This window comes from Dendrobates tinctorius, unplaced genomic scaffold, assembly GCF_039654945.1.
Source record: "Dendrobates tinctorius isolate UK_male_01 unplaced genomic scaffold, ASM3965494v1 ptg000158l, whole genome shotgun sequence".
Classification (NCBI taxonomy): Eukaryota; Metazoa; Chordata; class Amphibia; order Anura; family Dendrobatidae; genus Dendrobates; species Dendrobates tinctorius.
The window spans coordinates 23825053-23849245 of NW_027361825.1; the positions used below are offsets into that span (position 1 = coordinate 23825053).

General features: G+C 43.1%; 2 protein-coding genes across 3 annotated transcripts; one reads left to right on the top strand and one right to left on the bottom strand.

The window, feature by feature from the left end:
* Positions 1-1769: 1769 nt before the first annotated feature.
* Positions 1770-16714, bottom strand: NAPA (NSF attachment protein alpha). The gene is made up of 11 exons (XM_073549121.1): positions 16412-16714; positions 12047-12126; positions 10793-10909; positions 5808-5854; positions 5607-5684; positions 5050-5105; positions 4731-4815; positions 4495-4599; positions 4342-4410; positions 4120-4170; positions 1770-2964 (listed from the first exon to the last, which is right to left on the bottom strand). The coding sequence occupies exons 1-11, from the start codon at positions 16507-16509 to the stop codon at positions 2863-2865; spliced, it is 888 nt and encodes a 295-aa protein (XP_073405222.1). The 5' UTR covers positions 16510-16714; the 3' UTR covers positions 1770-2862.
* On the top strand, positions 16703-23342 carry LOC141051963 (E3 SUMO-protein ligase ZBED1-like). Of its 2 annotated transcripts, none has more exons than XM_073549119.1 (2): positions 16703-16816; positions 20856-23342. In XM_073549119.1, the coding sequence occupies exons 1-2, from the start codon at positions 16753-16755 to the stop codon at positions 22826-22828; spliced, it is 2037 nt and encodes a 678-aa protein (XP_073405220.1). In that variant the 5' UTR covers positions 16703-16752; the 3' UTR covers positions 22829-23342. The 2 variants fall into 2 exon arrangements, with proteins under 2 accessions (XP_073405220.1, XP_073405221.1); XM_073549120.1 differs by lacking the exon at positions 16703-16816 and adding an exon at positions 17203-17224.
* The last annotated feature ends 851 nt before the right edge of the window (positions 23343-24193 follow it).

The window sequence follows — 24193 nt, forward strand, 5'->3', positions numbered from 1 at the left end:
AGCATGCATTGCTATAGCTGGACCAGAGGTGGCAGCAGCAAAAAAACCCCACAGAGCTAGTCTGGGCAGAGCGCCAGGACCGACAAGTCTGCTCTGCGGCTGAAGAGGAATGGGAGACCGCCGGATGCAAGGCTCGGGATTCCCGCTGTGCAGCGACAGGAACCCGACGCCTAACACTCCTTGCACAAATTCTGTTGCTGGGGTGTTGCCCTCCTACGGCTCCCTCCACATCTCCTGGTATCTGTTCCATGATCTGGACACTGCTAATAGGCACAGCTACACTTCTTGCCACAGCTCACATTGATGTGCCATCCTGGATGTGCTTCACTACAACCCACAGAAGTTGCTCAGGTAGACTGCCTCATGCTATTGTACAGTACCTCTAGGGGTGATAGCAATGACAAACTGTAAAAGTGACCAAAACAGTAGCCAAAAAGGATGAGAACAGAGAAATGGTTTGTGGTCACCATCTGCAGAACCACTCCTCTAAAGGAGTTGACTTGCTAATTGCCTATCATTTCTACCTGTTGTCTATTCCATTTGCACAACAGCAGGAGAAATTGATTCACAATCGGTGCTGCTTCATAACTGGACAGGCTGATTTCACAAAAGTGTGACTGACTTGGAGTTACATTGTGTTGTTTAAGTGTTCCCTTCACATATTTGAGCAGTGTATAAGCCACATAATTAGTGGAGTCATTTTGCACATACCTTGCACTGATCATGTAATTCATCCAGAGCTGCATTCACAATTCTGTTTACTTTGTAAAATCAACACGACCTAGAAGTTACCAATGTGCTGACTCCATATGTAAGGCCACATTGCAATTATTAAATAATATGGTGGTACACACTCCGTGCTGCCCGAGGTTCATACATACAAATACGCATGAAGGAGAAGCATGAACGCAGTTTATTGTTAACGAGTGTCAAGGTTTCTAAACCACAATGATATTGTCAATCTTGAAACGCGCTGACAATAAACTGCATTCATGCTTAACCTTCGTGCGCATCTTTGAACCTTGGGCAGCGCGGACCCTGAACCACCATATTCCTCATTCATTACAATGTATCTCCCTGGTGGTCCCTGCTGTAGCCTTTACATGCTTCTATAGGAGTTTTGACTGTCACAACCCTATCAGGTGAGCATAACTAAAATATTTTGCACCACTCGGTTATTAGAGAACACCCTATTTGCGCTTTTGTTGTCTCACCAGTTTTACCATTTGATTTATTTGTAAGGCCACGTTCAGTATGTCGTCAGTATTTTACATCAGTATGTGTCAGCCAGCCAATACCAGAAGTGGGTGAAAAATACATAAGTGGGGACGTGTTTCTATTACACTTTTTCTCTGATTGTTCCATTCATGATTTTTACATCAGTATTGATAAGCCAAATACTGACCGTGGCCAAAATGACAGTAGTCTTCTTCAGTATGGATCCATGTGCTGAGATTTTCACCGATTGCTGAAGCAAAAAGGGCACAAGTGCTCAGCTAAGGGCAGCGCTCAACCACCCGTGGTGCTCAGAGTACCCGGACCCTCACCGATGAACACAGGCCAAGTTGCAAAATTGAAAGTTTGCTTTAAATGCAAGTACTAGTTGTACATGTTCCTGATTTTTTACATGCACCTTGCTCGTGTGATGGCGCCATTATATCTTCCACCTCGTATTGTGTTTTTTTTTTTTTGCCAAAAATATTAACTCCGGTTCCCGCATCTGCCTCCTTGGCAGCGTTCGTGCGACAGAGAAAGACCAGGCTTCCACGGATCATTCATCCCATTTGCTTTATTTAACACGGGCTCAGCTGCCTTATTAATGAGATGGTTCACAAGACGAAAGACGAGACAAAGGATATGAACAGAAATGAATCTGCCTCCGAGAATGCAGATAAGTACGCACAACTATAGCGCTATGCACGAGGAAGAAGCAACCGTCACATGGCAAACTGAGTGCTCCGCGGGTACAATGATGCCCCCTCTCCCTCCATGGAGCCCTTCCCAGAGGGCTGGACTGGCATCACCTGTATACCAAGGGCCTCGTATTCAGACATCGGCCATGTGTTACTAAAAGAAAGGAAGAATGGCTTTTTTTCTGGACCCGGTTCTCTGTGTGCAGCTTTTTGTAAGATATGAATAGATTATGTCTATATAGAATTTTTTTTGTATTTTGCTTTTTTTTTTTATATACTTTGTACAGGTCTATAAGGTTTAGTGGAGCAATGACCCCCATGAACCCTACAGGAATGGCTAAGCCCAGGCAGCTGGCCTCTAGCTAAAATACACAAAACTCCAACATTTGGTCAAGCTGCAAGTTTAGGAAAAATTATACATATATTCTCATGTGTAAGGTAAGGGTAATATTATGACTTTTTGGACTAAGTTTTTGCTTTGTATTTTATCCCCCTCCCCATCCATCCATGCCCCCAAAATCCATGCAATGGTACAATGACTGAGCCTGCCACTCCAAAAGCGAGGATTGCACAAATATATACTATCAAAATGTGACAGCGGGGGGGAGGATCCCACCTAAAAGTTGACAAGGGCGTAGCTGAAAACGTGCATGTTGCCCAGCTGTATAATTTGATCTCACAGGGACATCCAGTGACGACACATGGTGACCGCAGCCTGCAGGAGGATAGAAAGGAGCTCACTGATGCCGCCCTCCATTGCCTAAAAGGCTGCGTCCACTCTGCGGAGTCAACGGATCCCTAAAGAAGAGTCAACGGAAGTGACGGAGGATCTTGTGCTCAGTTTAAATCAAAAAAGTAAATGGGCTTAAAGTAAGTTTTCCCCCATCACACGCTAAAAATTCCTGATGTGGGCTCCGGCTAATGGGGAAGGAGAGCAAAGGTACGACCATTAACGCAAATCCTCTTCTTCTCCTTTAATGGTCTTCTTAATGCGCAATAGCATTGTGGTGAGCCACTGGTCCAAGCGGGAGATGGAGTCAAACTCTTTCACCTGTTAATGAGAAGACAGGTAATACTGCAGCTTATTTATTAGGTGGTCATTGCATTAAAGGGGTCTTCTATCCTTTAGAGTGCTGTAAAGGGATTTTCTATTAAGGCTTTTAGAGCGCAGTGCACTAGGGAAGCACCAGATCATCCCTACAGACCTTGCTACGTATAAGCGCAACTATCTAGCATCGTTATTTGCCTGCAGCCATGATGGCACCATTGTTGTTAAAATCCACTACAGTTTTGAGTTTTTATTGGCCAACTGTGAAACGTGTTTGTCGGGGAAACCCCCCCTCAAGGAATTATCCAACTTTTACCTAAAGGCCAGGATCACACATGAGAGAAACTCAGACAAGTCTCGCATGTTAATGGATCGGAGCGTGCGGCTGCATACATAAAGCTGCATGCTCCGCTCCCAACTGCTGCCGGTTATTAACATGCGAGACTCGGCCATATTCCTCGCAAGTGTGATCCCGGCCAAAGGCTGCAAATGTACATTAAATTAAAAGTCAGGATTAGGTCCCTTATTTTGATATATGATGTAATGCACATAGTCTTTGTTTTTTTATATATATAATCATTACATTACCATTGTACATATCAATGCAGATTATTACAGTTTTTTTTGTATTAAACTTTGTACATCTTGTATTATGTGAAGTAAGGGATGAGCAAAACAGATCACGGTACTCAGGCAGCACCCATGGGCTGGACCAGAAGTCTACACTAGATACCATTAATCTTTTTACTCTTCTCTATACGAGATGTTCTCAAAGAAATCATAACAGTTCTCTCTTTTTTTAATCTACATTGTACCTGCAGCACCCGTACAATCCTCAGTTACAGGAAAAACCATCCCCACTATTAACACTAATTACAGGCAGAGCTGATCTGAGTTTGCTCTCCTGAGGAGGACCAGGGAGCCAAAGTGCTCAGAGGTCCCATTGCGGTTGCCTATATTCCTTACTTAGTCCCCGTCGCACAATATGCACATTGGAAGAGCAGGAGCAGTGATGCTCCACTTCTGTCTTCTCCCCTTGCCCTCCAGCTACCTCCGACACTGGCAGCCGACTTGCTCTTGCTAGACTGCAGGAGCTTTAACCCCAGTGCAAGTTTTTAGACACAACCCAAAAAACTTTATCTGGAAGTAATGACTTACTGCATCCGTATAGTTGTCCACATTCTGCTCTTCATGAGCTTCAAGAAGTTTCTGTAATGATTCAAGAGATGATTACGAGACAAACTAGAAACACTGGGATCCAATAAAGAAGGAATAAAACTTTTTTTTTTTTCTTCAAATTTTGACATTTTCAACCTTTACCTATGATATTTCTGATTTTTTTTATTTTTTGATAATCCAATGTAAGATTTTATGAATTACCTTAACAAGTTTACACTCCCTGGAATCGGAGAAGGCTGGGAACATCTCCTCGTATTTCTGGACAGCCAGCTGCGATACAAACATGCAGGTCAGTAAGACGAGGATCCGGCCCATCGGATACACCCCCATCCTTGCACCAACCCGTTACGGTACCTTAGCATTGTACATATCGATGCAGAAATGGCAAAGGGCGGCTTTAAAGAAATATTCTTTGGCACTGTACTTCAGTAGGGGGCTGTCCATCGCATTGGTGCCAACCTAACATGTAGAACAGAGAAAAAAAATATATATAATATAATAATACAAAAATCAGACAATGAATATATGTGATATATGTGATGGATGGTGAATGTGGTTATAAAGTCAGTGTGGTCTCACGGCATATCTACCTGCTCGTAGATTTCCACGGCTTTGGGGTATTGTTCCAGTTGTGCCGCGTAAGTGGCGACTTTCAGCAGACATTTATTGGCAGAACTGAAGGAGAAACAGAAATACTAGGTGTGCGATGACATAAGTACGGACTTATACCGAGACAAATCATGCAACAAATTGGCCATAGCAGAAAATCAATTGTGGCTACAACAGGTGTGACAACCTTTATTTGCAGGAAGCGGTTTATGGTCATAAAAATGTGATTTTACACAGAAAAGTTTTCAAGATGCTCCCAAATGATTCGCCGTACATTTATCAACCCCTACAAACACTTACCTGTTAGATTCCTCTCCCTTGTAGTAATCTGCAGCCTGCTCATAGTGAGCTATGGCCTGGAAAGGAAAGGCATAAGAGCGATGAAAAATCATGTGATATCTGACAGCCATAACTTGGTCACTTGTTTTGTAACTCTGGCAGATGGCCTCAAACAATTTGACCAAAATGTACCAAAAACCTGTTTTATAAGTGCAGTCTATAAAAAAAATGTATTTAATAACTCTGAGTGCGGTGGTGTATATTTTATTGTATGTTATTGCATTATGTCGCTGCAGCTGTACATTTATTTCATTTTATTAGGGGGTGCTAAGCCATTTTTATTTTTGCTGTAGTGCTTAGGTAGACTTGAGGGCCTTCATTAGACACTATGGTGCCAAAAAAAAAAAAAAAAAAAAAAAAAAAAAAAAAAATCGATGGCGTAACAGAACTCCCCCTACCCCTACAAAGTGTTTAACCACTTTGATGCTGCTATAGTATTGTGTGAAAAGTTAAATGGTCGGTATTGCAGTCATCGCCAATCTGGGCTGTAGTACAAGAGTGTAGAAATAATCACAAACCTTCTCTATATCCACCAACTCGGACTCGTAGATCTCTGCTATGGATATGTGATGCTTGGCTGCGATGGTGAATCTTCCCTATGAGGAACAAGAAAAAAAGTCAGTCTCATCAGGCCATCATATGCAATGTATATATGTGTAATGTATATAGCTTACTGGAGGTTCCATTTATATAGACTAACATCTGAACGCATGACTCACCATGTCGGTGTAGATCTCTATTGCCCGCAGTAGACAGTTGATGGCCTCTGCAAAAGATAGATATGTGATTATCAGATCAATGGCAATGGCCGTGTCAGATAAGATCATGTGCAGCGGAAGAATCAGTCACAGACATACGGGTACATCACTCACTGGACATATACAGTTAAGTCCATATATATTTGGACAGAGACAACATTTTTCTAGTTTGGTTCTAGACATTACCACAATGAATTTTAAACCAAACAATTCAGATGCAGTTGAAGGTCAGACTTTCAGCTTTCATTTGAGGGTATCCACATTAAAATTGGATGAAGGGTTTAGGAGTTTCAGCTCCTTAACATGTGCCACCCTGTTTTTCAAGGGACCAAAAGTAATTGGACAATTGACTCCAAGGCTATTTCATGGACAGGTGTGGGCAATCCCTTCGTTATGTCATTCTCAAGCAGATAAAAGGCCTGGAGTTGATTTGAGGTGTCGTGCTTGCATTTAGAAGGTTTTGCTGTGAAGGAAACATGCGGTCAAAGGAGCTCTCCATGCAGGTGAAACAAGCCATCCTTAAGCTGCAAAAACAGGAAAAAAAACATCTGAGAAATTGCTACAACATTAGAAGTGGCAAAATCTACAGTTTGGTACATCCTGAGAAAGAAAGAAAGCACTAGTGAACTCATCAATGCAAAAAGACCTGGGCGCCCACGGAAGACAACAGTGGTGGATGATCGCAGAATAATCTCCATAGTGAAGAGAAACCCCTTCACAACAGCCATCCAAGTGAACAACACTCTCCAGGAGGTAGGCGTATCAATATCCACATCTACCATAAAGAGAAGACTGCAAGAAAGTAAATACAGAGAGTTCACTGCACGGGGCAAGCCACTCATAAGCATCAAGAATCAAAAGGTTAGACTGGACTTTGCTAAAAAAACATCTAAAAAAGCCAACACAGTTCTGGAAGAACATTCTTTGGACAGATGAAACCAAGATCAACCTCTACCAGAATGATGGAAAGAGAAAAGTATGGCGAAGGCGTGGTACAGCTCATGATCCAAAGCATACCACATCATCTGTAAAACACGGCGGAGGCAGTGTGATGGCTTGGGCATGCATGGCTGCCAGTGGCACTGGGTCACTAGTGTTTATTGATGAAGTGACAGGACAGAAGCAGCCGAATGAATTCTGAGGTATTCAGAGCCATACTGTGTGCTCAGATCCAGCCAAATGCAGCCAAACTGATTGATTGTCGTTTCATACTACAGATGGACAATGACCCAAAACATAAAGCCAAAGCAACCCAGGAGTTTATTAAAGCAAAGAAGTGGAATATTCTTGAATGGCCAAGTCACCTGATCTCAACCCAATTGAGCATGCATTTCACTTGTTAAAGACTAAACTTCAGACAGAAAGGCCCACAAACAAACAGCAACTGAAAACCACCGCAGTGAAGGCCTGGCAGAGCATCAAAAAGGAGGAAACACAGCGTATGGTGATGTCCATGAGTTCAAGACTTCAGGCAGTCATTGCCAACAAAGGATTTTCAACCAAGTACTAGAAATAAACATTTTATTTACAATTATTTAATCTGTCCAATTACTTTTGGTCCCTTGAAAAACAGGGTGGCACATGTTAAGGAGCTGAAACTCCTAAACCCTTCATCCAATTTTAATGTGGATACCCTCAAATGAAAGCTGAAAGTCTGAACTTCAACTGCATCTGAATTGTTTTGATTAAAATTCATTGTGGTAATGTCTAGAACCAAAATTAGAAAAATGTTGTCTCTGTCCAAATATATATGGACCTAACTATACAGTTGAAACCAGAAGTTTCCATACACTATATAAAAAGACACATCTGCATGTTTTTCTCAATATCTGACATGAAATCAGAATAATCCTTTCCCATTTTAGGTCAGTTAGGTTTACCATAATTATTAATACTTGCCAAATGCCAGAATAATGCGAGAGAGAGAATGTTTTAAGGCATTTTTATTACTTACTGCAAAGCCAAAATTTTCTATACATTTCATTAGTATTTGATACCATTGCCCTGAAACCTGAATGACTTGGGTGAAAAGTTTGGGATCTCCTTCCACAAGCTTCTCACAATAGTTGGTCGGAATTTGGGCCCACTCCTCCTGACAAAACTGGTGTAACTGATCCAGGTCTGTAGGTCGCCTTGCTTGCACTGGCCTTTTCAGCTTTGCCCATACATTTTCAATAGGATTGAGATCAGGGCTTTGTGATGGCCACTCCAAAACATTGACTTTGCTATCCTTAAGCCGCTTTATTACTATTTTGGCAGTATGCTTCGGGTCATTGTCCATTTGTAAGACCCATTTCCGCACAAGCTTTAACTTTCTGGCTGATGCTTGAGATGTTGCTTCAGTGTTGCTACAATCTTCTTTTCTCATGATGCCATCTATTTTGTGAAGTGCAACAGCCCTCCTGAAGCAAAACAACTCCACAACATGATGCTGCCTCCACCGTGTTTCACAGTTGGGATGGGGTTCTTAGGCTTTCAAGCTTCTCCCTTTTTCCTCCAAATTTAACGATGGTCATTATGCCCAAAAAGTTCAATTTTACTTTCATCAGACCACAGGACATCTCTCCAAAAATGAAGGTCTTTGTTCCTGTGTGTATTTTCAAACATTAATCTGGCTTTTCTATGTTTCTTTTGGAGTAATGGCTTCTTCCTGGCAGAGTGGCCTTTCAGCCCATGTTGATACAGTACTCGCTTCACTGCGGATATTGACACAATCTCACCAGCTTCCGCCATCATCTTCACAAGGTCTTTTGCTTTTGTCCTTGGATTGATATGCACATGTCAGACCAAAGCACATTCATCTCTGGGACACAGAGCCCATCTACTTCCTGAGCCGTATGATTGCTGGACATTGTCATCTTGTTTGTACTTGCATATAATTGTTTGTACAGATGAACGAGGCATCTTCAGGTATCTTGAAATTGTACCCAAGGATGAGCCAGACTTGTGCAAGTCCACAATTCTCTTCCTGATATCTTGGCTGATTTCTTAGGACTTTCCCATGATGCTACACAAAGAAGCAGTGGGTTTCAGGTGTGCATTAAAATACATCCACGGGTGTGTCTCATTAGCTCAGGTGTTGCCAAAAACCTATCAGAAACTTCCCAACACATGACATCATAATATGAGCAGTCCAGAATTGTTTAAAGGCACAGTAATCTTAGTGTAATGTAAACTTTTGACTTTGCAGTAAGTAATAAAAATGCCTTAAAACATTCTCTCCCTCTCTCATTCTGGCATTTGGCAAATATTAATAATTATGGTATTCCTAATTCACCTAAAAAAGGAAATGTTTTTTCTGATTTCATGTCAAATACTGGGAAAAACATACAGATCTGTCTTTTTATATAGTGTATGGAAACTTCTGGTTTCAGATGTATGTGGCAATGGAGTAACATTAGGCGACTATGTGACGTGTGGTTAGTGATGGAAGAGAGATCCTCATATTATCAGTGCCATGAGCACCAAAGGTCTATAAGGAAGCAATGGTGGACACGGATCACTGTACTGAGCGCGTTCTTATCATCTTGTGCATGAAAACAGAAGATGAGCAACAGGCTGTTGTGTTAACACTTTATTACAAAAAGACAAATTTGACTGTAAAAGGGGCTTACTGGAAATAAAATTTAATATTTTTTATTTTATATATTTTAATAATAAAGGGTTAACGCAAGAACGTGTTGTGTTATACCTCACCACTAGAGTTGAGCGACTTTGGTCGGATCGGGTTTCATGAAACAAAATTTGTTTCAGATGAAACTGGTCCGACTAGGGCAAAAAAAGTCGGAGTTTCATCCGAAACCCGACCTCAAAGCAAGTCAATGGGAAATAAAAGTCGGCATTGAGTGGATGAATCTCATCCGCTCAATGCCGACTTGTATTTCCCATTGACTTGCATTGGGGTCGGGTTTCGGATGAAACTCCGACTTTTTTTGCCCTAGTCGGACCAGTTTCATCTGAAACAAATTTTGTTTCATGAAACCCGATTCGACCAAAGTCGCTCAACTCTACTCACCACGGCCACATTCACACTTCACACACACACAGTGACGTAACCGCCGTCAGACATACTTTTCTCTGACTATATTCCTTTCATTGAGTCATTAGCCAAAAGCCACTGGGACAAGCAGCGCTGTACTCAATTTTGACAGAAAGGTGCCGCGTCTTCAAACTATTGATTAAGCCGGAGAGAAGGAGACCGGCCATCCGGCTGCAGAACAGGAAAAAATTCCAAGGGGAAAAAAAAAAAATATGGCTTGGATGGGAGAAGTTTATAAGAAATTATCCGGTATTATTAAAAAATAGCTACAGAACAGGGCAAGGGTTAAAATAATAAAATGACCATTACGCAGCTATTCAATCTGCGGTGGTGCAGTGATGTCACAGCCATCATTCACGTCACCACAGCAGCCAATCACTGGCCTCATTGGTCACATGCCACGCCGCGGTGGAAACTTCTGACTGGATGCAGCAGTCACACAAATGATGAGAAATTATTTGTCCGTTTTTTGTTTTTTTAATTAAAAAAATGGAATTGGAGAAGCCCCACACCAGACTCATCTGCATCATGTACAGCAAAGATATGAGCGTCAGCCCATAAAATGTGCTGCGAAGATAACAAGCTCCTAACTGACTACTGGCCCTAGCAGCGGGCGCCAGGCTGCTCTCTATGGTTAATTTATCATTAAAGTTAATATTTCATTTATTAAAGCTCCAACTCAAGACACTGCATATTTTGAGTCCCTGTATATCACTCCTTAGGCTGTCCACAGTCATTGTCCTGTGCGTCCCAGGACGTAGGTGACTAATTAAACTTCATACTTTACAACTACAATCCATACATGCAGCTGCCAGGCTCAGGTGGGGAGAGCCGCCGGCAAGACCGTGCTCTGCGTTCTGATTTACATGGCCGTCTGGCTGTGCCCCTTACACTTTAGATTTCCTACCTTGAGGGTCGGCCTTCTTAAAAGCATTTCCGGCATCCACAAAGTTGGTGGCGGCATCATGCTTGCTCTGGACCTGCAGATGGAGCTGGGCAGCCTGGCAGAAAGCATTGCCAGCAGCTAGAAGAGAGGAAAGAGCCTTCACATACACGGATGGAGTCATTATTTGCAGGGTAATATAGATTTCTTTATCACTTTTCTTTTTTGAATTTATTGCCTTTTTTACACCAAATTCTTCTATAGGGTGCAAGGGAGTCATTCATTTTTTCTTTTTATGCAAAAAAAAAAAGCTATTTCTTTTTGCCTGTTTTTAGTGTGGCTAAAATGTCACCAAAATATTCAGGCGTGCATTAAGAGATAAAAATTACTCCAGTAATGAGACTAGAGTACTTTTTGATTAAAAAAAAAAAAAAAAAAAGTTGCGACTTTTTAAACAGTCTCAGTTGAGGAGTCTGACAAAAACATCTGGAAACCCCAAACTGTGCCCCACAATGATAAACATTCAAAACAATAGAAAACGAGAAGAAAAAAAAAACAAAACAAAACATAAAATAGACTTTCAAGGCTGTGTGCACAAGCTGCGGATTAGGTGCGGATTCATCCGCGCGGATTTTGTAAAATCCGCAGTTGAAACCGCAGGTCAAAAGACCTGCGGTTTTACCTGCGGATTGCTCTGCGGTTTGGCCCTGCGGTTTTTCATCTCCTCAATGGAGGAGATGGCAAACCGCAGGGGAATCCGCAGAAAGAATTGACATGTCAATTCTTTCTGCGGATTGAAAACCGCAGATAATCCGCGCGGAAAATTCTGCACCGTCTGCATTGCGGTTTTTGATTCCCATAGGGAATCATGGTACTGTACACCGCAGCAAAAACTGCTGCGGGTCCGCAGCGGTCAAAACCGCTGCGGAACCGCAGCAAAATCCGCAGCGTGTGCACACAGCCTTAATGTGCATGTTTAGAAACGATCAGGTGCAAATAAAAAACAACAGAAGAAAAAGAGAAAATGCAAAAATGAGCCGGGTCCTTAGTCTGTAAAGATACGGTATATGTAGATGTCGGGCCGCAGGGATTCTCAGGACTTTTCATATTACATGTGTTGGGTTAGACCTTGATCAGCTCACTAAAGTGGTTGTGATTCTCAAAGGCGCATCGTCAATTCAGGCCACCTACGTGAAAGGGATTGGCAACCTTATACAGGAGGGTGGCTAATAGGGAGTGCTGTCATCTCTCCTCATCTTTCTCTGGATCCGAACTTACCGCTCCAATTCTTCACCATTTTGAACATGTTGGCTGCTCGGGCGTATAGTTCGCACGCTTCTTCCACCTTGGACGAGCCCCTGAATAATAAAACACAGGGTGGAAACCCTATTAATGGGGGGGGATTAGGAGTAATCATAAACTGTCGACCCACCTTAGTATAACACTTTACATGAAGAATTAGTCCCTATATAAGTAACTACAGCTTGTACTGTATGGTAGTGCACAACGTCAGGACTCCAGCATTCATCCCTGCATATACAACTGATCTGGGGGAAGTGTAGTATGGACTCCGGTCATCTAGGAGGAGCTCCTACTGATTTAAGAGATGACTAGCAGAATTGTGAATGCAGCTCTGGAGGAACATGCAGGACCATTGCTCAAATTAAATAGAGAATTACAAAGCCCCATTCTTAGGTCCGAGAGGGCAGACACTTATAACCTATCCAGATGGGAGCCCCGTCTCCTCTGTTGATTAATCTGTCTGGCGCAACTGCATCACTGCGGCGTGACGTCACACCAGGCCAGCTAATCAAAGTAAGAGCCACGAATGCTGGTGGGTTAAGAGTCAGCTCTCAAGGCTCCCATCTGACGGCACCAGATCCCTGATGTCTCTGCTGGACCAGATTCTGAGAATTGAATGCACCAACTCTAATATACCGTATATATATATCCCTCTCTATCACGTATCACTGTGGTTTCCGCAGCCGCTCGGCATGTCGTACAGACAAACGCTCCTCTAGAGACAGTTTCCATGACAATGCATGAATTAAAAAAAAAAAAAAAAAAATCAAATATCGGCATAGAAAGATTAAAAATATAAAAAGTTTTTCCAGGATGCAAGAAAATAAAGCTTATTCCCTGGATAATTAAATGTTCTGCAGATTTCTAATCTTTGTGTTATAATTCCTCACCATTTCCGAGATCTCTGCAGTTGTCCATCCATTATTAATGGGCCTAGGGAGGTGAAAAAAATAAACCCAAAAACAACTCGTAGACCTGGACCGTTCCTGTGTAATCAGTGCTGCAGCAAGTGAACACTGCAGCCAATCAGTGGCCTCTGATTGGCTGCAGAATTCACATTTATTCCAAGCTGGAAGAAGCTGTATAGTGGACAACCCCTTTAAGGCTACGTTGGTGTTTTCCATGAAGTGTCTTTTGCTGCCGGTATTTTTAATTCCATATATAACATAGCGGCGGCTATAAGACTGGAGTGGACACTTCTTTTAGCAGCGTCACAACTTTCGGAAAAAAAAAAAAAGACGCCGTGTGCACAAACAGCGTCGGACTGGCCCACCGGAGAACCGGAGGATTCTCTGGTGGGCCCTGGCATCTGGTGGGCTCTGGCACCTGCTGGCATACAGGGCCAGCAGTTGCCTAGGGCCCCTGCTGCTCCAGGGGCCCCCAGCCAGTGGTGTGTCGCACACCATGCAGCTGCTATGGGGGCCCCTGCCAGCGGAGCAGCAGCGGGTGTCAGGAGGCAGGAGCCCCTGTCCCCGCTGCTAAAGAGAAATGAATATTCACTGCGAAGCAGTGAATATCATTTCACAGTCTCCACCCCCAGAGGCCCCGCCCCCAGCCCAGTAAGCCGCTCTGCATCTGTAAATCAGTCCTCTCTGCTCCTGACTCACAGCCAGTGCACGATGACGTCACTACATCGCGCACCCGCTGTGTGTCTGGCAGAGGGGGCAGCTCCTGACACTGAAGCCGGGATCAGCGTGGGAGCCAGGAGGAGAGGTGAGTATCGTGGTTTGTTTTTTTATATCTCTGTCTCTCTCTATCTATCTCTATATATCTCTCTCTTATCTATATCTATCTGTCTCTATCTATCCATTATTTATCTCTATATTTATCTCTCTATCTCTATATCTATCTCTCTCTATATCTAATGCTATGTATCTATCGCTCTATCTCTATAGCTATCTATTATCTCTATATCTATCTATCTCTATATCTATCTCTATATCTATCTATTATCTCTATATCTATATCTAACTCTATTTCTATCTAACTCTATATCTATTATCTCTATATCTATCTATCTATATATCTCTATATTATTACTATATCTCTATATTTCTATCTATTATCTATCTCTATCTATTATCTATCTATCTATCTTTCTATCTATCTATCGTTTATCTATCTATCCATTATCTATTTTCTATCTATCTCTATATCTATCGATCTATCTCTATATCTATATTTCCATCTATATCTATCTCTATCGATCTCTATCTATCTCTATCTATCCATTATCTACTATCTATCTCTATATCTATCTATTTCTACATCTATCTTTCTATCTATATCTATCTAACTCTATATCTATATAGCATTATACCCTATGAGGGGGCAGCATTATACCCTATGAGAGGGCTATATTCTATGAGATGGCTGCATTATATTCTATGAGGGGGCTGCATTATACTATATGAGGGGGCTGCTTTATATTCTATGAGGTAGGCTACCCCAACTCCTGCTACATAATTAAGATTTGTACTACCTTATATTATACCCTGATATTAGCATGTTTTACCACACAATTGGTGGTCTTGTATTTATTTCTATGTAGCTACATAGTGGGCCCCAAGAATGATTTTCTCTGGTGGGCCCAAGGTGCTCCAGTCCGACGCTGTGCACAAACCCCAATACTTACATCCTGTACTGACTGCAACCGTTACAGTGATCTATTTTTTTTGCAGTAAAGCTTCACATTTGACCTTGCTAATGTATGAGGTGACATCGAACTGACGCAAGGATTTTGTTGTGCATGTGGGGCAAGGAAGACTTTTTCTAGCTCCCCATGTGACAACACATACTTCCTGTAGCAGCACAGTTTCAACCGTGTCAGTACTGGCTGTCCCGGGGCTAGCATGACACCATGTCACGAGATCCCTGCAGCTAATCAGCACTGGTTTCATTCTCCTCTACTACGGACAATTTAAGAGATCGGGAGGAAGTGAGAGCAGCCGCAGCTGTCACCACCTCTGGATGTTAACTACGAGAGTGAAGCCAGCGCTGATTGGCTGCAGGGATCACGTAACATGATGTCAGGCAAGCCCAGGGAGAGACAGAAGGGGCTGTCCGATTTGTGGATAAGCCCTTTAAAGGTTGTTATGTAGCAAACACTTGTTCACTTCCAATTTCTCTGCTTCGCATCAGTGAAGGGGAACATAATCCCACAAATTCAAATACTGGACACATCTGACGGTTTGCTACAGATACGTCCATCCGTTCAATCCCCTATGAGGGAAGCAGTCTGGACCCCAGACCAGCTTTTCCATGCGCTGATACATATATATATCTTCCTATAATCCCAAGGATTGCCCCTCCCCATCATACAGTGTCTCACAGATGGTTATTTGCATTTTGTAACAAAAAAAAAACTCATTCATTGACAGAAAACAAGAACCTTTAAAAATGACTGAGAAATTGTAAAACAAAACTGGAAAGTCCCTTTAAAGGGAATCTGTCACCCCTTTTTTGAGATTTCTTCTTGTGTAGAGCAAGACAGGGAGGGGGCGAGCAGGTGAATAAGCCCCGCCCAGCGGACCGGACCGTGGCAGTTTACATACATCTGAACCGATATAAAAAAGGTATTTATGCATGAAAGGTGCGGGGTCAGGGGGAAGCAAAAGTACTAAGAGAATCCTTATGTGACACACAATTGAATGATATCATTATATGATATCTCAGAAAAGGGTGACAGATTCCCTTTAAGGGCAGGGCTACTCACAGCCTACTGCAGTCATGTGGGTGGTCTGTGACATATTGTCACATGACACTGGTCTCTCCAAGGACTCTGGGCAAGTCGCATTACCCATTTCTCTTGCAACCGTTACCAGGAAACGTATGGCCGTCCACACAATCTATTCACTTGACAGTCGCTAAGTAACTCCATGTGATAACATTCACGATGGTGGCCACAGAATTGTCCACAGCAACCAGTCAGCTTTCATTTTACTGCAGCAGGCTTTGAGCAGTAAGCAGTGATTTTGTTGGTGGCTATGGGTAACATTCTGTTCTATTTATACAATGCAACCAATCTGCTTCCAGCATTTGTAAGAAATAAGCAGTGGTCTGAGTGGCTAATATCGGCAACCAATCAGATTACAGCTTTTATTTTACTACAGTAAGGTGGAAGAAGAATGCAGCGGCCTGATTGGATATCAACAGCAAACAAACATTTGATTTTGGTAGCCAATCAGATTCCAGCTTTTATTTTCACATAGGCTGGATACAAGACATCAGAGATCTGATTGGTTGATACTTGGATCCGATTTACACCAGACTGTATCGGTCGTATCAGACTATCAGTCCTATCATGCGCATCAGATCTCACCCCAGCATGGCCCGACTCACCCGAACAGCCCGGAGAAGAAGGACTGGGAAGACCGGATTTTCTTATCGGCCTCAGCCAGCAGCTGCATGGCCTCCTTCTCCTTCCCGGAGTTATCCATAGCGGCGGGGGGAGGAATCACCGAAATGGCGACACCAGAGCAAGCCGAGGATCAGCGGTGACCAGCAGGCGGGGGCAGGTGAGCACAACCAGAGAAAATCCCAGAGATGAGCTCCAGGGAGGGCGCAGAAGACGACAGCTCAGTGACAGAGATGCTGACACAGCGCTACTTCCGCCCACACTGATCACCTGACCTGGGCACGTCACTTCCGCTCTCACATAGGTCAGCTGACCCACAGGTCACATGACAGGTTTAAATCTCCCCGCCGGAGAGCAGGAGGCGGATGGTGATGCCCGCAGCAGAGCAGGTGAGAGCGGGCTGTGCTCGGAGCAGAGCTGCAGTGTGAAGCATGGAGGAGAAGCGACGGTAGCTCCTTGAAGGGGTTCTCAGGTCTCCAACAATCACTACACGGTGATACCTTTCATTGTGCGCAGCTTACATCCAACTCTGGCTTATTCACGTCTCTCCGTTACTATATACACAGTGGGCCTGGATTACAGAAAGATGGCCACATTGTAGGGTTAATCATACCGGTATATGGGCTATCTGTGGTCACATTAATACCATCTCCTATGAATAGAAAGTGAGGTCACTGAATAATCCTAATACTGTCCAGGACAATGGGGGTTAATGGGTGGAGGGTGAGGTGGGGTCGATGCAGCGATCACTGATCATCGCTCTCTGTTTGCAGGTGTCCTTATCGCAGCAGAAGGCGGTGAGTGCGCTATGGCTTGTGATTAGCTGCGAAACTAATTAATCTGCAATGCTGAAGCCGGTTTCTTATTCATCTGGCTTCTTATTTTGGGCCGAAGCAGGTTTCTTTTGCTATATATATATCTTTTATTTTATTTTTTTTACAGGTTTAATGACAAGAGAAAAATACAATGCAGGGAGGTTCCCTGATGAAAATACACTTAAAAAGCATTATATAACTGGGCATCAAAGTGAGCACTGAAGGATGTTATTGAAATACTTTGGGTCACTGATCTCATACCACCATTAAATAATAATCTTTATTTTTATATAGCGCTAACATATTCCGCAGCACTTTACAGTTTGCACACATTATCATCACTGTCCCCGATGGGGCTCACAGTCTAAATTCCCTATCAGTATGTCTTTGGAATGGGGGAGAAAACTCAAGCAAACACGGGGAGAACATACATAGTGATGGCCATATCAAAGTCCGGTCACTCCAGCGTGGCGCAAATGAGTTCTGGGCATCAGAGCGGGGATCAAAGTGGGTAAATAGCCAATTTTCACAGATTTCAATAAGTAACTATTGGCTTTCAGGGGTTAAATGGCTTTGATGCCCAGAACACATTTGGGCCGGGCTGGAATGACCTGAATTTGATGCAGGCCATCACTATGTAATGCTGGTGTGAGATCAGTGGCCCAAAGTCATTTAACCCTTTTAGTGCCCACTTTGATGCCATTTTTTTTTTTTTTTTTGTAGCTGTTTGAGTATTCACATCAGGGAATCTCACTGCATTGTATTTTATTTTTGGAAAAAAACAGAAAAGAAAGTGCTGAATAAGAAACAAACTTCAGCATCGTAATTAATCTTTGGTATTTACAGAAGAACAAAATGGGAGTAATCCCCCCCCCCCCCCTCCATGTGCCCTAACACAGGGAAACTCTGCACCAAATGTGTCACAAAATGTAACATTTAGTGGAACCTGCTCTGCATGTCAGTTCCCTCTTTGTTCTCGTTATATGATGGGCATCTCCGGACCGTGCTTGTCATCCCCTCTCTGCATTTTAAAATCGCCTTTCCGTACACAGCCAGCAGACTCGCTTTGAGCAGAGAGCCTGCACGGGCATGAGGCTTTGGCAGCTGTGTGAATAAAGTAGACAGCAGCACCCACATCAGTCAGGGGATGCCCATCAGCCCACCCAATGCTCATTACGGTATAGCGCCGAACAACTGCATAAGGTGTGCAGTGCTTTTAAGGCGATATAAGGGCTTATTCGGGGGTAAAATCCTGCAGAGAGATTCCCATACTGTTTTTATCAGCATATAGCTATATTAAAGACAAGTCCAGCAATACCTTTACGTGGCCGGTCCGTTCCTCCATTACTGGGAAATCGGCGTTTGAATTGATATGCAATTGAAGCTGACAAGCTATTTTAGTAGATCTGATGCATCCGTCACTCCAGCTCCATTCGATGCCCAATGCCCCTTCCTGCTTCACTGACACCTCCGACGCATGTGCTGTTACCATTTCATTCCATCACGCAAGCACACTTATCAGTTTCATAACATGATTCCTGGGTCTGGTGCAAGCACAAATACTTTATTTTTACACACGCGCCCCTCTGGCAAAAATCGAGACCACTGCAAAACTTTCAGTTTGTCTGATTTTTCTCTTTATAGGTATATTTTTGAGTGAAATGTAAGTTGCTCTTTTATTCTATAAACTACTGACAACATGTCTTCGAATTTCCAAACAATACATTTTGTATTTATTTTCAGAAAATTAGAAATTATCAAAATAACAAAAAATGCAGTGCTTGCAGATCTCAAATAATGCTAAGAAAACAAGTTCATAATCATTTAGACACAATACTAATGTTGTAACTCATGAAGAGTTCAGAAATCAATATTTTGTGGAATTTTTAATCACAGCTTTCATGCTTTTTTACATGCTTTCCACCGGTCTTTCACACTGCTTTTGGGTGACCTTATGCCACTCCTGGTACAAAAATGTAAGCAGTTCTTCTTTGTTTGATGGCTTGTGACTATCCATATTCCTCTTGATTACATTCCAGAGGTTTTCTATGGGGTTCGTCTGGAGATTGGGCTGACCATGACAGGGATTTGATGTGGTGGTCCTTCATCCACACATTGATTGACCTAGCTGTGTGGCATGGCGCATTGTCCTGCTGAAAAAACAGTCCTCAGAGTTGGGGAACATTGCCTGAGCAGAAGGCATCAACTATTTTTCCAGGATAACCTTGTATGTGGCTTGATTCGTCTGTCCTTCGCAAAGATTAACCTGCCCAATTCCAGCCTTGCTGAAGCATCCCGAGGTTACCGATCCTCCTCTAAATTTCACAGTGGGTGCAAGACACTGTGGCTTGTACGCCTCTCCAGGTCTCCATCTAACCATTAGACGACCAGGTGTTGGGAAAAGCTGAAAATTAGAGTCATCAGAGAAGATTGCCTTACTCCAGCCCTCAAAGGTCCAATCCTTATGGTCGTTGGCAAACTTCAGCCTGGCTCTCCGTTACTTCTCATTGATGAAAAGCTTTTTTTCTAGCTTTACATGACTTGAGCCCTGCCTCTAGGAGACTATTACGAACTATTCTTGCCGTGCACTTCACCCCAGCTGCCATTTGCCATTCCTTTTGTAGGTTGCTGAGTGACATTCGAATAAGATGAGTCATCCCGGTCAGTGGAGTCGTCTTCACCATCTGCCAGTCTGCAGCTTTGTTGACCCCAATATATGCTGCTTGACCTTGGTGTAATTGACTGCCTTCTTAGAAATTTTAAGGATGGAGGCCACATGATGCTCACTGTATCTCTCTGCTAGTAAAGCCAGAATTGAGCCCTTCTTTTCCTCACCCAAGACTTTTCAACTCCTTTGGCATGGTTAAAGGTTATCTTTTCATTCCTATTACTTTTGGGATATTACTAGCACTTGTTTTTCATGTAGCTTGTCCTATTGCAAGAGGATTGTGAACACCACAGCAGTGTTTTTATAATTTCCTTTGTTAAATAAGATTTGGTTCAGGTGATCACCTAATCAGAAGCACATTAAGTAGAATGAGGTGTACTCTGGTTGGAATTCAACCGACACTGGAATGGAATGGCTGTCAGACATGTAGAGAAGCTGATTTTATAAAACTGTGCAGCAGTCTCTTAATTTTTGCCAGAGCTGTGTATATATAAGACCACAACCACTTTGGCATCTCCCCTGAGGAAGCCACCCTTTGTGGCTATACGCATGGAGACCTCTTCTCCCTGAACCATGCTGTAGCTGGGTCTTTTCAACATGTCTATGTACAGGTTATCCAGTTCCGCCTTTCTCTATGTGGGATTTTCTTGCTTTTCCTAAGCTGCAATCTATTTACAAAGCTTTAGCCAGCCTACCTACATACATATTTTCTCTCAGCAGGTCTGTATACCCTCAAGTGTGTGATCCCGTGACTTATTTTGTAATGCCCTTAGTCTCCTCTGTTTATACGTTATCATTCACACTTGCCACCTGAATAAGAAATCCGTGATGCCCTTTAAAGATCCCCGGCTTCAGTAGTTCTCCATTTATTGTCATTCCCTGTATTTTCATTATTATCAGAGAGAAGTTCCACAACACGACCAACTATCTCCTTTGTTTCCCCAGATAAAATATCCATTACACATCACAACTATAAGATGGCATCTGGCTTGAGTACCACAATACGACGAAAGAGTGAAAAGGTTTCTAGTCTTGAGATGACCTCATCCAGTTTGTCCATGGACCACTGCAAGTCTAAGGTGTGGAACTACTATACAAAGTTGGGCGATGCCTACGTGGAATGTAAGGTCTGCAAGAAACAACTGTCGTTCCATAATAGCACCACGACTATGAGGGAGCATCTGGTGAGGAGGCATAGCCTCCGAAGTATTGGCGTTCCGCAAACTAAGGAACAACCTGACCTTGACTACCATGAACGAGAAGGGGCCGTAAAGAGGTTACGACAAGCAGTCCCAATAAATAGTATATGCCCTTCAGTTTCAGAATCACGACCACAGACCATCGCTAACCTGATATTGGAGATGATCTACCGTGACCTTCATCCTCTTTCGGTGGTAGAAGATAATGGTTTGGGTCTTCTTCTTGGCTATTTGGAACCAAATTTTGACCCTCCAACCTCAACACAACTAGCAGACATGTTGTGGCACAAATATACGGTCGTTAAACAGCAACTCAAGTGTTGTCTTCAGTCTTCCCTCTCTGTCGTCCTCTCCATTGAAACGTGGGATGATCACCCAAAGAAGTCTTGTCTTTCGATCACTGCCAACGTAATTGACAATGACTGGAGGTTATGTAGGTACTTGCTGGAAACGCAACACAATCTCCAAAACAAGAGTGACCACAACCTGTCAGAACGATTATATGCAGTCCTGACAGAGTTTGGATTATCTAGTAACCTCGTGACCTGCGTTGTACATGATCAATCGGCATCCTTGACGGCTCATGCCCAATCTTTCAGAGTCTCATATGGGTGGGCAAGTTTCTGCTGCACTGCTCATGTCCTCCAGCTTTGTGTGCAAGCAGGACTGGAGGTCCAAGATGTGAATGAAGCATTGGGTGCCTCTAGAGGGTTGGTCAGCTACTTCCAAGAAGACTTCAAAGCCAGCTGCTACCTCGGTGCCAAGTTGGAAGCTATGAACAAACCCAGATTATCCATGGATACGGAACGATGCTGGATTAGCACTTTAGAGATGTGCCAGAGTTTGCTGGACCTCAAATGGGCAATCCTTTCAATTTTGGAAGAACAAGGTGCTAAGAACTTGTCGGAGCAGCATTGGAAGTTGCTACAAGACTTGGTGCCCATGTTGAAGACTATATGGATCGCTACGGCATTCCTACAGGAAGAACAAAATGCCTCCATTTCTTCACTGTTGCCCTGCGTGCACGGCATCTTTATGGCAGTCAGCCAAACCTCTGAAGGCATCTCCAGTGTTAAAGCTGCTGCCTGTCAAATCCGCTCTGAGATCTGCAGACATTGGGATATGTTGGATGAAGAGAAACTAATAACCAACCCTTCTGCAATTGCATCCTTTTTGGACCCTCGATTCAAAGAGTTGAGGTTCCTTAAACCATGTGCCAGAGGAGAACTGCACATCACTGTGAGAAATATGCTAACACAGATGTGTGAACCGTGCTCTTCTCAGCACTCCTGGATGCCAAACAGCTCTGCCGTTGAAGGTGGTGTTGAGACCTTTCAGTTGGCTGTGCGGAAAGATAAAGGACCAACAGTTGGGTCTGAAAATGTATATGACCTTCTACTGGGAAGAGATCCAACAGAGAGCATGCCCGAGGCTCACCAGCAGCTGGAGAACTACATGGTGGAACCTGTCTCTAAACGTACCACGGATCCTCTAGCGTGGTGGAACAGTAACAGTCACCGCTTCCCGACATTGGCTCGATTAGCACGGCAATATCTGACTATGCCGGCCACTGCTGTAAAGCCGGAACGTGCCTTCAGAACAGTACCAGACCCAATGGAGAAACGCTGTGACAGTCTGGAATCCAAGTACATGGACCAGATCCTTTTCTTACACCACAATAAAGACTCGGTAGACTTGAGCACAAAACTGAGTGTCTGAGGGTCACATGCTCACTGCCTGGTCCTTGGCACAAAATACTGGTGGCAACAAACCTCCTACTCCAGACACTAGAGAAAAATGCCACCACACTTGCTCTTATTCCACGCCATAGGATAGGTGATAACACCACTGATCACAAGGATGGGGATCTCAAGCCCATGCTCCATTGGCCCTCCATTTATAAGGGGGACTTGGGGACCCGTTCTGAGCTGCCAAACAATACCCTTTACAAAAAAGCTTAACTGAGATTTATTAAAACTGCTCCGCACCAACCAGATACTGGCTCTCAGGTTGTTGCTCCAGTTTCAATAACTCCACCGCAATGCCTCTACTACTGGGCAGATTATCATGAAATCCATACAGTTCATGCACATGCACTTTGTTTTTGTTTTATTTTTTTTTGTAGTGAAATTTTAATGCCAAAATACAAACCTCACCCCTTTCCCTAAATAACTTATCGATCTGTTTTGCACGTAATTTAAATGTTTTGTAATAAAATAATTTTGCTACTGCAGACGTTGGTGCCTGATTTATGACGCATCTAGTTGTGTAAGTGAAGAGACATTTTTCCAAAATTGATGGAAAACACTAATCTTTCATCCTCTTTCTGTCAATTCCAGATTTCCATTATTGCCAAAATTAAGATATAACACTTCACCACAAAGCTGCGTCTTACCGGCTGCAAAATCTGCATTGAGATGCTGCAATGTAAAATTACCACAGTGCCAACTTCTGACTGTGCGTTTTTTTTGTTTTTTTTTTTTGCAGCATTTTGCTTTTATTCTTTATTTTCCCACCTGAATGGGTGAAAAGTGATGAAAGAATTGACTCTTGGCAGATTTGAGAAAATGCATGCAGCCTCCGTTCCCACAATGAGTTTTTGATGTTACAGATTTTCTGCACGTATTCAGTTGTCTGTCGTCTTTTTTTTTTTTTTTTTTTGTCTCTTACGTATGGCTTGTTTTCAACAATTCTGCTTTGTTTTTGGCATTTCCGTGGGTCTACCAGCCTTATATATGCCTACTAGTGATGAGCGAGTATACTCGTTACTCGAGACTTCCCGAGCATGCTCGGGTGTTCTCCAAGTATTTGGATGTGCTCAGAGATTTAGTTTGTCACCGTAGCTGTGTGATTTGCGGCTACTAGACAAACAGGAAATCCCCACATGTATTCAGGCTGGCTAGCGTCCGCAAATCATGCAGCTACGGCGACAAGCTAAATCTCTGCGCACATCCAAATACTTGGATCACCCAAGCATGCTCGGGAAATCTCGAGTAACGAGTAGACTCGCTCATCACTAATTCCTATGTCACCGGAGACCACCGTGTCAATCTGGGCAGTGTAGTCTGTACAATAATGTGTGAA